Raw genomic sequence first — 14,296 nt, 5'->3', positions numbered from 1 at the left:
TGCACCCCCTGCAAACTGCCCCCACCTTCTCGGGGTCTCCCCCGCCTTGTTGCTAAGGCCCAGACCGTCATCCCAGCAACAGCCTCAGTCATGTGACCGGCAATGGCGGCGCTGACGGGAGGTAGGTGAGCCCGGCGCCCCCCACACCCACCGCGCGCCCCCCGGGCCCCGCTCGCACCCCCCACGCGCCCTCCCGCTCCCCCTGCGCCCCCTCCTCCGCCTCCTTCGCCCGCGCGCGGCGCCGGGGGCCCTCCACGCCCGGGCGATCCTCTTTCTATCACCCTCCAGCCTTGGCCTCCATTTGGGGGTTCTGGGGACTGCGATCGGCCGACATGCACCCCCGCCCATGATGGGGCTCCAGGGGCTCTGGCGAGAGGGCTATGTGGGGAGTTGGTTCCGGGTCGGGTCTTGTAGGAGGTCGTGGGGGGAGGGGTAGAGCTGCCTCGGTTGATGCCCCCCAGAACCCGTGCCCTTCCCGGCTGCCCCTCCGCCGGCCTCTGTCCGGAGGGAGGGACTGGCTCATGTCCGGCCTGGCTTGCCCCAGAGGAATCAGAGACCCAGCATAAACTGTGGCCCCGCCTCCCTTTTCCGTGCCAGCAGGACTTGGAGCTAAGGACACCTAGGTTCTGGGCTCCCTCTGATGGGGAAGGGGGTGTTCCACCTGGAAAGACGGTATGAGCCGAAGCTCTAGGCTTCCAGTTTCACTTTCTGAATCTCGAGGTGCGTCTGGCCTTGAGGGAACTAGGATGGAGGCACAAACGGAAAGCCGCTCCCCTTTGCATCAGTTAAGGAATTGAGGTCACACTAATTGCCCCTCTTTCTATTTGAGCTGCATTTGGAGGTGGTGTAGAGATAGCTCTGTAGCCGAACGCGGCCAGACTCAGGGGAAACATCAGGCTCTTCCAGCCGAGCCCCTGCGGGAGCCCCACCCCTCCCTAAATGCAGACTAAATTGCTGACCGGCTTGCACTTCGCGCTAGGTGCGCTGGGTTTAAAAGGTGACGGTGAGAACTTTGTTATTGCAGGGGCTGCTGCCACTTTGTTCGCATTCCAAACAGACTTCTGCAGAAGAGACTTGGTTCGCTCTCAAGGAAGGCTCCCTAGCAGTAGGGGCTGAATTATTTGGGAATGTGGAGCAGAGCGAGGAGTTGGGGAGCATAGGAGATATTCTTGTCCATGTGATCTGAGGGAGGTGGCAAGAAAGACCTCCATCTGTGTGGGTCTTTCTCTTCCTGACTTCTCTTATCTGTGCCCTAGGCTTTCTGGAGAGCCTCAGAGCTGGGGGAGAAAAGAGGAAAGTTAGCATGTTCAAGTTCCCTCTTTAGCAACTAGGAGAGAGGCTGGGGATGGAATTCTGCAGGAGAGAAGGAAAGGAAGTGGAAGAGGAGTTTTTGTTTTGTTACTAGACTGGCTGGGGAAAACTGGTAACATTTGTCATCATAACCCTTTACCTTGCCCCTTCCCCCGCAGCCCTGGTCAGCTGAGTGTGGAAAGTGAGGGACTGCTGCTGCTATCATCGTCCATGGGCTTTCCAGGTATCTACCTCCCAAGACAACCTCGACTTTGTCCTTTAAATTGGTTTCCCCCATTCCATGTTCCAAGTAATCCCATCCCCAGGAACTTACACCCAGGCTCCCATCTCTGTGACTGGGCTGTGGGGTAGGGGCATGTGGGAACGGAGGAGGGGGTTTCTCACTTTCCCTCGTTTTCCTTTCCACTCACCAGGTCACACAACCTACAAGTAGGGCGCAGGGACACAGAGAGAGAGCCTGCATGCCAGTTCTAAGCTCTTCAGGATCAAAGTGAGCAAAAAGGAGGTTAAAAAGTCTCCCTCCCCTTGAAAGAACCCAGTTTTCACCCGGGGAGGGGGAGGGGCAGATTGTTTCTGTGATCCTGGGAGGAGTGTAAGGAGAACCAAGATTGATGTTTGGCCTAGAAGATAAATAATAAAGTTATAGAAATTTTCTTGCTCTTCAGTGGGTGCTGGGGTTTGAAAGATGAGAGGAGACTGAAGATGAACTTGGGGGAGGAGGTGGGGGTTGGACTTTGAGAGAGTAGAGGTAATACAGGTTTGGAAAGGAACTTGAAGTAGGAGGCACTGACATTTGTCAAATGGGGACCCCCCACCCTGAGTCCCTTTCACCCTGGGGGCAGTGTCGTTCGTCCTGTCCAGAATGGCAGCCTGTGGAGGCACCTGCAAGAACAAAGTGACTGTCTCCAAGCCTGTGTGGGACTTCCTGAGCAAGGAGACCCCAGCCCGGCTGGCCCGGCTTCGGGAGGAGCACCGTGTGTCCATCCTCATAGATGGCGAGACTTCTGACATCTATGTTCTCCAGCTTTCCCCACAGGGCCCGCCCCCAGCCCCTCCCAATGGGCTCTACCTGGCCCGGAAGGCTCTCAAGGGGCTGCTAAAAGAGGCTGAGAAAGAGCTGAAGAAAGCTCAGAGGCAGGGGGAGCTTATGGGCTGCCTGGCTTTGGGGGGTGGGGGGGAACACCCCGAGTTGCACCGCCCAGGCCCACCCCCTCTCCGAGCAGCCCCGCTCCTGCCCCCAGGGGCTCGGGGACTCCCCCCACCTCCTCCTCCTCTGCCCCCTCCTCTTCCTCCTCGCCTTCGGGAGGAGGCAGAAGAGCAGGAGAGCACCTGCCCCATCTGTCTGGGGGAGATCCAGAATGCCAAGACCTTGGAGAAGTGCCGGCACTCATTCTGCGAGGGCTGCATCACCCGGGCCCTGCAGGTGAAGAAGGCCTGCCCCATGTGCGGCCGCTTCTATGGGCAGCTGGTGGGTAACCAGCCCCAGAATGGGCGGATGCTGGTCTCTAAGGACGCCACACTCCTGCTGCCCAGCTATGAGAAGTACGGCACCATCGTCATCCAGTACGTCTTCCCGCCCGGTGTCCAGGGGGTAAGAAGACTACGGCCTGCCCTCACCCTTTGGTTTTCCCCAAGCTGATTCTCTGACCTAGGAAAACTGGGTGAGGGTGAGTGTTTGTTAGATGGGATACAGTCTTGCTGTCTCCCGGGGTGTCGTCCCACTCGGTGCCCTGGAGCTAGGACATCTCCTTGAGGCTCAGCTTTTCCATCCCCACAACCCTAAGCACACATGAAAATCAAATATGAGACAAAGGAATTGAATAGTTTCCTTGGTGAACCTGGATGTTGACAGATACTCTAGGCAGAGGAATTCTGTGGAGATGGTGGCTCAGGTGCAGGCAGGCACAGCTGGGAGGGATGTGACCCTCCTAACAGAGCTGGGAGTGTTACTCGCTTCCAGATTTATGACAGAGGAAAACCTTGATGACAGTGGAAGGTTAAAACAGGAGTGATCAAGATACAGGTGTCTTTCTGCTTGACAAAATAATTTCCATTTCTGGTTTGCAGAGGGATGAGGAAGCTCCGAAGATGGGTAATAGGAAAGTAGAACAGGTTGGACAGTGGAAGAAGCACTGGGAGTGTGGTCAGGTGGAGAAGGAAAGGCTGAAGGAGAAATTATTCTCAGTTTTCATATTTCTGCTGAGTTATCTGGAGAGTAGGGACCAGCTTCCTTCCATCACTTCTGAGAATCCATTTGTTGCTGAACTGAGACTTGGATCGAGACAGCAGAAAGAACCTCTTAACAATAAGGATTTTGTCCAGAAACCAGCTCCTCCTGCCCAGACCCTAGAGACTCTCCTTCCTTGAAAGGCTGTCAGCCTGTCGCTGCCCTGTCAGCAGAAGCTGGGGGTGCACAGACAGAAGGCTGGCTACGGCGACCCTCTGCGGCATCATAGGCCTTAATGTGTCCAGCTGCTCACTGCCCACTTTACCTCCCCCTCCTTCCAGGCTGAACACCCAAACCCAGGAGTTCGGTATCCTGGCACCACACGGGTGGCCTACCTCCCGGACTGCCCCGAGGGCAACAAGGTGCTGACCCTGTTCCGCAAGGCGTTTGACCAGCGTCTCACCTTCACTATCGGCACGTCCATGACCACAGGGAGACCGAACGTCATCACCTGGAACGATATCCACCACAAGACCAGCTGCACAGGGGGACCCCAGCTGTGCGGCACTCCTTCATTTCCCTTCCCTTGGCTCCTCCCCTTTTTCATTTCCATTGAGGGAACACCACCAACCCCCCTCTCTCTGGGAACCTCCTAACCAGAGAGGACCACCCCCAAACTCTTCAACCATCTTCCATCCCAGTTTCTCCTACATTCAACCTGGTCCTGATGGGTGCAGCTTAACTGACAAAAATAAGCAGAATTGGGCTAAGTTTGGATAACCTTAGGGGAGGTGTGGAGGGCCAGGAATGGGGTACCCAGAAAGAGGGTGAGCACGGGGGTCATCTGAGTAACCCCAACAGCTAACCCTGACCCTCATTTTGCTTTGCTCTCAGGTTTGGGTACCCGGACCCCACCTACCTGACCCGGGTGCAAGAGGAGCTGAGAGCCAAGGGTATCACAGATGACTGAAGGACATCCACTTTGCAAGGCCCCTGCCGTACTCCACTAGGACCCAACGGAAGCCTCTGTACTCCTCTCTCCCTCTGCCCCCCACACCACACTAATGGGGACCTGTCTGACTGGGGAAGGAGTTCAGAGAGGGAAGGGGCAGTCCCTTCCCCTGTCCCGCACAGGCCAAGTGCTTCAGTGCAGTGTGAGCCACTCCCTTCTGGCAGGGCTGACCTCCCAGGCCCTGCTCCCCTTCTCCCCTGTACATACTCCCAGTTGCCCTGGCCCTCTCTTGCCCTTGGCTTTTTCGGGTTTGTGCTGTGCTCCAGTGACTAAGCTGAGAAAGGACCTGGGTGGGGAGGGCAGGGCCTCTTGAACACCCCTGCCCTCACACGCTTTTCTTCCTGAGCCTCGGGGTTGGGGGAATGGGGCTGCTCTGAGCCCGCATGGAGCCGGCTGTGTGTCTTCAGAAACAGTTCCCCTTCTACCTTAACCTTGTCCTTTCTCTCCTGTGTCTCTGTCTCTGTCAGTCTGTCTGTCTCCCGCTCTTCTCTGCCCCCTATAAGGAGCCTCCTTACCCTGTTCTGGAATCGCCGCCAGACTGTAGCTTTTAATTTAATAAAAATAAAGTAAAATATGCAACTCTCTATGCCACACCCGATCCGTTCTGTGGACCCGGAGGGGGTGGGGTGGGGAGCGGGACCTGCTGAGTAGGGGAAGGGGGTGGCAAACGGGAGCTCCCCGTGTGCCTCCCAGTCTCTCTGCCTCCAGAGGGCCTGGGGCCCCGGCCTGTGCATGGCGGGCTCCATAACAGCAGTGCGAGGCCCCGGATCACGCGTCAAAGCCGGAATCGGGATTAAGAGGGGTTTGTTTGTTGTTGAACTACGGTTGTAGAGAAAGAAACAACCCTACCCCTTTAGAGAAGTTTGGCTGGGGTGGGAGTGGGGGCGGAGCCGGGCAGGGGGAGGATTCGGCGGCAGCAACTCCCCGGACGCACGCAGGCCTCCGAGCCCCCCAGCTTCCGTGCCCCCTCGGCCCTGAAACTTGGAGCAGGGTAGGGGTCCAGGATGAAGCCCCCGGACCGCCCCGCCCCTGGCCGCACTGACCGGATACTGGGGGTCATGGGGGGCATGCTGCGCGCATGCGCCCTACCCGGGCAGGAGGGGGTAAGAAAGGGGGACCACGGTGGGGTCTGGGATCTTTAGGGGGCTTCAGGCGGGCTGCACCCCACAACTCAGTTTACCTGCAAACAGGAATTCTGCGGGGCAGTGGCAGGAATCCGAGAGTTCTATTAAGAGGGCCATAGCCACGTTCTGGGTGAACCACTCCCTCCACCCCAGCCTTGGCGACCCCTTTATAACAACGTGGATTTTGACAGGAGGGAGAAGGGGAAGCGGGAGGTCAAGGCTGGGCGTGGAGGGCGGGTTCCTTAGGATCGTTCTGTCCCCGCAGCCCCCGAAGAGAAGCCCCCTAGGGCCGGGGGGGACCGAGCCAGAGTCTGACTGTACGGAGGGGCATCAGAGAGGGGAGCGTGAACGGGAGGTCCCCGCCTGGGCTCCGCTGCCCGGTAAGAAGCTGCGGGTGGGGTGGGGCACAGTTTGCCGTCCTGCGCAAAGTGGCGAATTCAAAGATTTGCTGCTCTCATTAGCATAAAGGTTCGGATCTAATTTGCATGAGACCCATTTAATCGCCGAGACCTCCACGCTTCTTTTCGCCCTCTAGTCCTCTATGTGTCCCCCACCTCAGCCGGTCCCGAGCCCCCGCAGGCGGAGTGTCCCCGCGCCCCACCCCTGGCCCCTCGCCAGCCCAGACTCCAGGACTTCGCCTTAATTGGCGATTAGCCTCAGCCGGAGTCCCGGGGCCTGGAGGAAAGAAGGGTCCGCCGAGAGGGCGGCACCTGGGCTGTGTTCCCCACAAAGAGCTCCCCATCCACGCATCCCCTACTGGGGGGCCTTGCCCACCCCTGCGCGGCTAGGGACAGTCTCAACCCCAGGACATCTTCGCACAGGCCAAGGCCCCATCCACCGCGCCCTTCCCTACCGCGGAGGCTGAGGGGCGACCCGGGCAGACCCCGCCGCCCGGCTTAACCCCCAGCCCAGCGCTCCGCAGTCAGAGCCCGAGATGCGGGAGGGAGGGTGAACCCGTAGCGGGGGCGCCCAGGCTGGGGAGGAGGGACCGAGGCGCTGGGGACGTGGAGTGGGAACGTGGTGGTGCCTGGGGGAGGGGGGACTGGGGCGGGAACCCAGCACAGGCTGGGAGGGGGGACGGGAGGGAGAGGGCGGAGCTGGGCCGCAGAGGCCCCTCCCCGCGGCAGCACCGCGGCGGGGCCTGTTATTCGGCTCGCGGCTCGGCCGGGACCCGCGCAGCGCCAGTGACTCGGGGAGTCGGCCCCCGCTCCTCCCTGCCCGGGCCTAGAGCCACCCCCAACCCGAGAGGCCGGAGACGGAGCTGGAGCGGCTGCCGCATCCCGGCCCAGCCTTCCCCACTATCCCTCCCCTCCCCTCTGGACATCTGGACCCTGGGCCCCGCACCGACAGGGTTCCGGAAACCCTCCCCGCCCAGCGCGGCGGCCCGGCCCCGCGCCACCCTCTCTGCAGAGCCCCCAGCCCTCCTCCAGACCAGACTTCCGCCTACCCCTGGACGCCCCCTCCCTGGTCCCTCCCTCCCCCTCTCCCCCAGCCTGGAGTGGGGTAGGAGGGAGGGGGGGTGTGCGCCCTGCGCCGTCCCCGCCCCGCCCCCCGTGATTCCCCCTGCATGGCCGGCCCGGGTGGGGGGCGCGGGGGGGCCCGGGCGCCATGCGGGGGGGGCACAAGGGGGGTCGCTGTGCCTGTCCCCATGTGATCCGAAAAGTGCTGGCAAAATGCGGCTGCTGCTTCGCCCGGGGGGGACGTGGTGAGTGCGAGGTCGCTAGGGCCCAGTGTTGAGTGGGGGGCGGGCTGAGGGTTCAGGACATCTGTCAGCCCGGGCCCTAGGGATGTAGAGGCTGGAGGCTGTACCTGTGTTTTTCAGGAAAGTGGCTTCATAGATGAGCTCTAAGATCCCTTCTGCCTCCAAATTTCTATCAGTTCAAGTTAAGGAAATTGGGGAAGGGGCAGGGGACTCCTCTCTTTCCTGTAGTCAGCTGGGTATGAGAGAAACCCATCCACAAGCCCCTTAGGCCTAGAACCGCATTTTCCCTCAAATCCTTTTGCTGAGAATTGACTTCACATCTGAAGAGCGACAGGGGGATGGAGGAATGAGGGTGAGGGGTCTACCAGGGGCTTTATCACAAATCGCAGCTCCTCTGTCTGTGAGCCCAGGCCAAAGATAACTCTGATGAGCTCTCCTCACCTGCCCCTTCTGTTGGGTTTGTGCCTCGGTTGGGGAGGTGGGCTGCATAAGTCTTGTCTTTTTATAGTCATTACTGTACTTGGTGGAGGAGAGGTCTGGGGGTGGCAGATGGGCTCCTAGCTCTTTTTCTCCTTCCCCTTCTCAGAGAATGGTCTGTACCCATTGGAAGGGGGAGGGTTGTAGGAGAGCAGATGGCCACCCCCAGCTTCCAGTGTCAGCCCAGATGGCTGCCCCCACCCCCGTATCTGTGCCATACTTAGGATGTGGGGGAAACTCCACATGTAACCGGGGTTCCAGGCCTGGGGAGCCAGGTGTTTACTGTCCTTCCTCCCAAGGTGCCCTGGTGGAATTTTCTATCCTGGCCAACTAAAATGAGGATGGCAAGAGAGAGGGCCCTGGAGGAGAGGGGCTGAACATCATAGAGAGGAGACTCTGGGAGTTCCCTAGGGACCCTGAATCGGGAGCTGGAGCAATATCTATCTCCCCCTCTTTCCCTCCCTCCCATTAGAGTCCTATTCCATTGCTGGCAGTGAGGGGAGCATCTCAGCTTCGGCTGCCTCGGGTCTGGCTGCCCCCTCTGGCCCCAGCTCTGGCCTCAGCTCTGGCCCTTGTTCCCCGGGCCCCTCAGGGCCAGTCAGTAGCCTGAGAAGATGGTTGGATCATTCTAAACGTTGTCTCAGTGTGGAAACTGAGGCAGATGGTGGCCAGGCTGGACCATATGAGGTGAGCAGGGAACACCACAGAAGCATGTAGGACATCCATGAAGGACACTGGGAGAGAGGGCAGTTTGGGGGCCACTGGTCATTGGAGAGACATAGCTACTGTCGCTGACCTCTGACACTTGACCTTTGGCCCCTAGAACTGGATGCTGGAACCACCTCTGGCCACAGGAGAGGAGCTGCCGGAACTGACTCTGCTGACCACATTGTTGGAGGTCCCTGGAAATAAGACGCAGGTATGAAGAAATGGGTCTGGAGTGACTCCGCTCACCCAAGAGGTATGCATTTGCTTCCTCTAGGATATTCTTCCCTTCCAGCCACCTGAGGAGGAGACTTTGTCCCAAGCCCCTGAGAGTGAGGAGGAACAGAAGAAGAAGGCTCTGGAAAGGAGTATGTAAGTGTCCTTACACTTTTCCTCCACCCCACAACTTCCAGAGGACTGTCCTTCCCATTTTAGATTTGAGACTTGGAATTTCCTCTGAGGTTGGCTGTGGTGATGAAGGGGCTGCTAGTCCAGCAGGGAGGAAGTGGCTAAACCAAGGATGTGCACTGCTGCTCTCTTCCCAGGTATGTCCTGAGGGAACTGATAGAGACAGAGAAGATGTATGTGGACGACTTGGGGCAGATTGTGGAGGTAGTTCCCTTTTCTCTTCCCAGCCCTGGCCCAGCTCTTTCCCTTTGCCCAGGGCTAGTTTAAGAGATGCCTTGGGGCGCAGGGGTTCCCATCAGGGCTGGCCCCACACACTCATGCTCCTACCCCAACCTTCCCACAGGGTTATATGGCCACCATGGCTGCTCAGGGGGTCCCTGAGAGTCTTCGAGGCCGTGACAGGATTGTGTTTGGGAACATCCAGCAAATCTATGAGTGGCATCGAGAGTGAGTGGTGGATCCCTGAGGGGGCGGGGAAGGGCATATGTCTGGTTGTCTCTATTCTGCCCCTGGGCCCATCGTTGCCTGATGAACGTTTAGAGAGGCTTCATGGGAAGCACTGCTGGGGCAGACAGCTCTACATTGCAGGGTGGGGGTATTTGACCTACCTTTTCCCTGCCAACCCCTCCAGCTATTTCCTGCAGGAGCTACAACGATGCTTGAAGGATCCTGATTGGCTGGCTCAGCTATTCATCAAACATGTGAGACTTGAGGGGCTGGGGCCCAGGAGGGAAGGGTTTGGGCCTGGGTGAGGGCTCTCTGGAGATGTGCTCTTTCTCCTCACTCACCTTGCTCTTTCTTAAACTTCACCCCTGTAGGAGCGCCGGCTGCATATGTATGTGGTATACTGTCAGAATAAGCCCAAGTCGGAGCACGTGGTGTCAGAATTTGGGGACAGCTACTTCGAGGTCAGTGACTGAGGTACCTTGGGGGAAGGGTGACAGAATCCGCATGAGCAGGGTTTCCAGGCTGCATAACCACCCTGTCCCTGTCCCCAGGAGCTCCGGCAGCAGCTGGGCCACCGCCTACAGCTCAATGACCTCCTCATCAAACCAGTGCAGAGGATCATGAAATATCAGCTGCTGCTCAAGGTCAGGCCCCCTGCTCCCTGGGGGCACAGCTGGTTGGGACAGCCCTTTCCTCCGTCATCTCCCCAGGGTTCCTAAGGCTCCCCCCAGACCTCCCGGGGGTCCTCAGGGGAGGATGTGAAAGCTTCTAAGGATGTCCTCGTGACCTCCCTGAGCATTTCTTTTCTATGTCTTAGGATTTTCTCAAGTACTATAGTAGAGCTGGGATGGATACTGAGGAGCTAGAGGTGAGGACTCCCAGATCTTCCAGGATACACCATGCACACCTTGTCTTCTTAGTCTCCCGGGCCCCCTAGCTCCTTGGGTGGTGTACAGCTGTCTAGTTTTTAGGGGGAGGCTGGTTGGAGGTTGAAACACAGCCTGAAGAGTCTTCTTTCCCAATAATGACAATGCTCCTCTCTTCGTCTGGGTCCCAGCGAGCTGTGGAGGTCATGTGCTTTGTGCCCAAGCGCTGCAATGACATGATGACCCTGGGGAGACTGCGGGGGTTTGAGGTATGGAAATGGAACAGGAAACCGGAGGCCCAATGCTCTTCTGCCCCAGTCTGAGCACTCGGCAGGTCCTTATGGGGAATTGTCCTCTCCTGGGGCTGACCCCATGGTTGGTGGGGAGTGTCAGGGGAAGGAGGGAGGAGCAGAGAGTTGCCCCTTTTCTCTTGTTTTTTCTTGAAGGCCACTATTCTTTGGTTCTAGGGTAAACTGACTGCTCAGGGGAAGCTCTTGAGCCAGGACACATTCTGGGTTACGGAGCCTGAGGCTGGGGGGCTCCTCTCTTCCCGGGGTCGAGAGAGGCGTGTCTTCCTCTTTGAGCAAATCGTCATCTTCAGCGAGGCCCTGGGGGGAGGAGTGCGAGGTGGAACGCAGCCTGGATATGTGTACAAGAGCAGCATCAAGGTGGGGAGCCCTCTGACTGGGTGGGGGCGAGGCCTCTGCAGGGATGTCTGGCTCTTGGATTTGCAAGATGGGGCAGGAACCAGAGAGGGCCTGAAGAATTTGAGGGCTGTCTCCTATTTGCCAATCCAGGTGAGCTGCTTGGGACTGGAGGGGAACCTCCAAGGTGACCCTTGCCGCTTTGCCCTGACCTCCAGAGGGCCAGAGGGTGGGATCCAGCGCTATATCCTGCAGACTACAGACCCCGCAGTCAGTCAGGCCTGGATCAAGCAAGTGGCTCAGATCCTGGAAAGCCAACGGGACTTTCTCAATGGTGAAGCTCCCACCCTCCCTCCCCCCCATGCTCCCTCAGCCCCTTGACCTCCTGAATCCCTCACTGCCCAATCTCCAATCCCTGCCCTCTGACCCGGGCTTCTCTCTGTCTCTCATCCCCATTTTTCCACTACTAGCTCAAGATTTGGTAACTCAGAATCCCCTAAAACCCCAAGCAATTTACATTGACTGCCTGTCCTTGGGATGGAGGGCAAAGAGGGAGGATGACCTGAGCAGAGCCCCTAGGGAAAGGATCTGTATCTGCTGTAACCCTCCTTCTGTTCCTGTCTTTGCCCCAGCATTGCAGTCACCCATTGAGTACCAGAGACGGGAGAGCCAGACCAACAGCCTGGGGCGGCCAGGAGGGCCTGGGGTGGGGAGCCCTGGGAGAATTCGGCCTGGAGACCGGGCCCAGGTCAGCACACACGCCCCCATCAATGGTTCTCTCCCCTCCCTGCTGCTGTTGCCCAAACCGGAGATGGCCAGAGCCGCCCTGCCCCTGGACACACAGGTATGAGGAATGGAGTTCCCTGGTTGTAGGGGCAGAACGGGGAGGGCCTCTCTGGTTCAGGGATCCCCAAATCCCCCTCCCTCATATCGTCCCTTTCTTCCTTTTGTCTGCCCCCTCCTACTTCCCATCTCTTACCTTTTGCTCTTCCAGTTTAACCTTGGGGGAAGTTGATGTCTCAGATAACCTAAGATGTCTGGCAAGAGGAGGTGGCTTGGCTAGGAGCTTACACTGAAAAGACAGGAGTGAGAGTGGATTCTTGAGCTTTTTTGATCCTCTGACTTGAGTCTTTTTTCAGGCCCTCAGTGACATCTCCCAGGCTCCTCATGACTCCCCTCCAGGTCTACCAATTCCAAACACCCCTCCCCGCCAAGCCAGACTTGCCAAGCTGGATGAAGATGAGCTGTAACTGGTGAAGGCCACGGGGGTGGTGCTGACTCAGCCACTCTATTCCCCAAGGAACTTCAGGGCAATCCTTCTGGCACCGCCCAGGAAATCCTCCTCTTGGTGTGCCTAGAAGGCAGGCAAGGCTGAGATGGGTGTCAACTTGGAGGAGGGTACCTAGACTCAAAAGGACTTCTTTCTGCCCAAGGAACACAGATTCCTTTCGCTCCCACCCCTATGCATGCATCACAGGTCCCCCAAAAGGAGGATATGTGGGTGGGTGGGTGGGAGGGCTGGGGCAAGGGCCAGATACAAATGATTAGTTTGGTTTTGATTTTGTTTTTTCTGTTTTCTGAGAATAAAGGTTTTGTTATATCACTAAGGCCGCTGTCTTGGCAGAGGGAAGGGGTCAGTGGGGTGAAGTGGCATGGAAGGGATCAGCTGACCTCTCAAATCAGTCATTTGAGCCGGAGTCTAGTGAAAGGAGGAGAACACAGGGTGAAAGATGGAAGACGTCGTTCTCTTGTCCCTCACCTGCAGTTGCAGCATCTCTCAGTCCAGACCTGGAGCTAGGGGCCACTGGAACGCAGCTCTTTGATGTGTCCTCCCCTTTACCCAGCCCTTCTTTCCCTCCCATCTGGCCTCTGTTCTAGACGCCCGTGGAAAGCCCAGTGTAGTGTGACTCCCCCATTCCCAACACCCAGATTCTAAAGCACCAAATGCCCAATGTACCTTTCCTTCTGAGGCCTCCATGTTCAGCTGAGGAGAAGGGGAAGGTGGAGAGGATGCTGGGGGCTGTGGCCCCTTCTGGCTCTGGGTCTCTTTATTTTTGCTGTCTGGGAGGTCATAAGGCGTATCCACCCTGAGGAAGGGAGTCTTCTTTAAGCCTCAGACCCAAGAGTAGAGAGCCAAAGGGGTCTTCACCCCTCCCGACTTCTGGGACAGGGAGAGCCAAACATGCGGAGATCCATGTCCAGACACCCTGTCCTGGGTCCTTGGGCATCAGTATGTCCACTGTGTCCACTCCACTCGTCCCCTGGGCCCGGTCACGTGTACTTGAGCTTCCTCAGCAGACAATAGACTGCTGGGGTGGGAGGGTGAGGAGGAGCGGGAGCCTCCCTGAGGGCCTGAGGTCCCTCTGGCCGACAATGGGGGGAGGGACCACTAAGGGGGGGACAGGACGTACAGCCCAGATAAGACTTCTGGGGAACAATAGGAGGAATTGAAGAGGGGAGACCCACCCTTACTGTACCCCACCCCCAAGGCTTTGGGGTCAGGGACTGGGGACCAGAGAGTGATGGGGCGGGGTGCTGAGGATTCTTGTGAATGGAGGAGGGGATAGGGCAAATAGCAGGATTCGGGAGCTCAAACCTTTATGTCTCTTTAGGGACCACAGGGGTACGTGAGGTGGGTGGGTGACCCTGTTGTGCTTAATTTAACGACACCTACTTCGTGGATAGCACTTGAATGTAATAAATGGTACTTCAGCTTTTTTGGCTTCTAAGAAATAAAGTTAAAATTTCCTCTGTATTTTCCCGGAGGCCCTGAACTGAGAATTTAGGCCCAGCCGCCCCCTGCAGAGGTGGGGGGTGGTGGTTCTCTGTCCTTGTGCAATATATGTAGCTGCTTCCCATCTCAGAAGTTTGTGAAACTGCTGAGGCCAATGGAGCCCTTACACTTTCTTGGGGGCAAGCTGTGCCCCGTGAGGATTTGGGTCTGGGGGCAGAAGGAGGGCATTCAGAACCACGCTGAACTTTCTTGCTGGGGAATGCGGCGGCTCTGGGAATGACCAGGAACCCTAGAGGAGCCAGCTCCTGTCTCCAGCCAAAGTGCAGATGCGGAAAGGAACCAGGAGTGAAGAGGCTTGGGAGTGGTAAACAGTGGGTGCTGGGTGTTGAGGGTGTGCTTGTCTTTTGGCCTATCTCTCTGGTCCCTACACCTTTCCACAGCCACCTGGCATAGCAGACTCCAGAGGGAGGGATCCAGCGAGGATGTCTGAGGAAATGCCTAACTTAGAGATGCCCCCTGGGCCACCCGTGGCAAAGCAGTTAGGTTTGCACGTTTTCCTTCTCAGCAGCCTGCGTTCACTGGCCCGGATCCCAGGTGCGGACATGGCACCACTTGGCAAAAGCTATGCTGTGGTAGGCGTCCCATGTATAATGTAGAGGAAGATGGGCATGGATGTTAGCTCAGGGCCAGTCTTCCTCA

The 14,296-nt window shown here is 57.8% G+C and overlaps 2 protein-coding genes and 1 long non-coding RNA gene across 8 annotated transcripts; 2 read left to right on the top strand and 1 right to left on the bottom strand.

Moving 5' to 3' along the window:
- The first annotated feature begins 102 nt into the window (after positions 1 to 102).
- DTX3 (deltex E3 ubiquitin ligase 3) lies at positions 103 to 4,448 on the top strand. Its single transcript, XM_046681379.1, has 5 exons — positions 103 to 121; positions 2,154 to 2,554; positions 2,618 to 2,902; positions 3,820 to 4,037; positions 4,373 to 4,448. Exons 1-5 carry the CDS (start codon positions 103 to 105, stop codon positions 4,446 to 4,448), a joined length of 999 nt encoding a protein of 332 aa, XP_046537335.1.
- An 829-nt stretch (positions 4,449 to 5,277) lies between these two features.
- Positions 5,278 to 12,365, top strand: ARHGEF25 (Rho guanine nucleotide exchange factor 25). Of its 6 annotated transcripts, none has more exons than XM_046658778.1 (16): positions 5,278 to 5,292; positions 5,880 to 7,319; positions 8,266 to 8,480; positions 8,617 to 8,712; positions 8,794 to 8,870; positions 9,044 to 9,110; positions 9,250 to 9,353; positions 9,538 to 9,607; positions 9,725 to 9,814; positions 9,905 to 9,997; positions 10,171 to 10,221; positions 10,411 to 10,488; positions 10,687 to 10,887; positions 11,017 to 11,197; positions 11,496 to 11,707; positions 12,003 to 12,365. In XM_046658778.1, the coding sequence occupies exons 2-16, from the start codon at positions 7,223 to 7,225 to the stop codon at positions 12,111 to 12,113; spliced, it is 1,743 nt and encodes a 580-aa protein (XP_046514734.1). In that variant the 5' UTR covers positions 5,278 to 5,292; positions 5,880 to 7,222; the 3' UTR covers positions 12,114 to 12,365. The 6 variants fall into 6 exon arrangements, with proteins under 6 accessions (XP_046514734.1, XP_046514728.1, XP_046514755.1 ...); XM_046658772.1 differs by lacking the exon at positions 5,278 to 5,292 and adding an exon at positions 5,383 to 5,593 and having other exon boundaries at positions 5,880 to 5,994; XM_046658812.1 differs by lacking the exon at positions 5,278 to 5,292 and adding an exon at positions 5,463 to 5,481 and having other exon boundaries at positions 5,880 to 5,994.
- Positions 8,515 to 10,404, bottom strand: LOC124238188 (uncharacterized). Its single transcript, XR_006888253.1, has 4 exons — positions 10,261 to 10,404; positions 9,695 to 9,831; positions 8,885 to 9,059; positions 8,515 to 8,695 (listed from the first exon to the last, which is right to left on the bottom strand). It is a non-coding gene; the product is annotated as an uncharacterized LOC124238188 (long non-coding RNA).
- Positions 12,366 to 14,296: the final 1,931 nt, after the last annotated feature.

The sequence above is a fragment of the Equus quagga genome, chromosome 1, assembly GCF_021613505.1.
Source record: "Equus quagga isolate Etosha38 chromosome 1, UCLA_HA_Equagga_1.0, whole genome shotgun sequence".
NCBI lineage: Eukaryota > Metazoa > Chordata > Mammalia > Perissodactyla > Equidae > Equus > Equus quagga.
The sequence above is the reverse complement of the archived record's forward strand: the minus strand, read 5'-3'. Positions and strand labels throughout refer to the sequence as shown.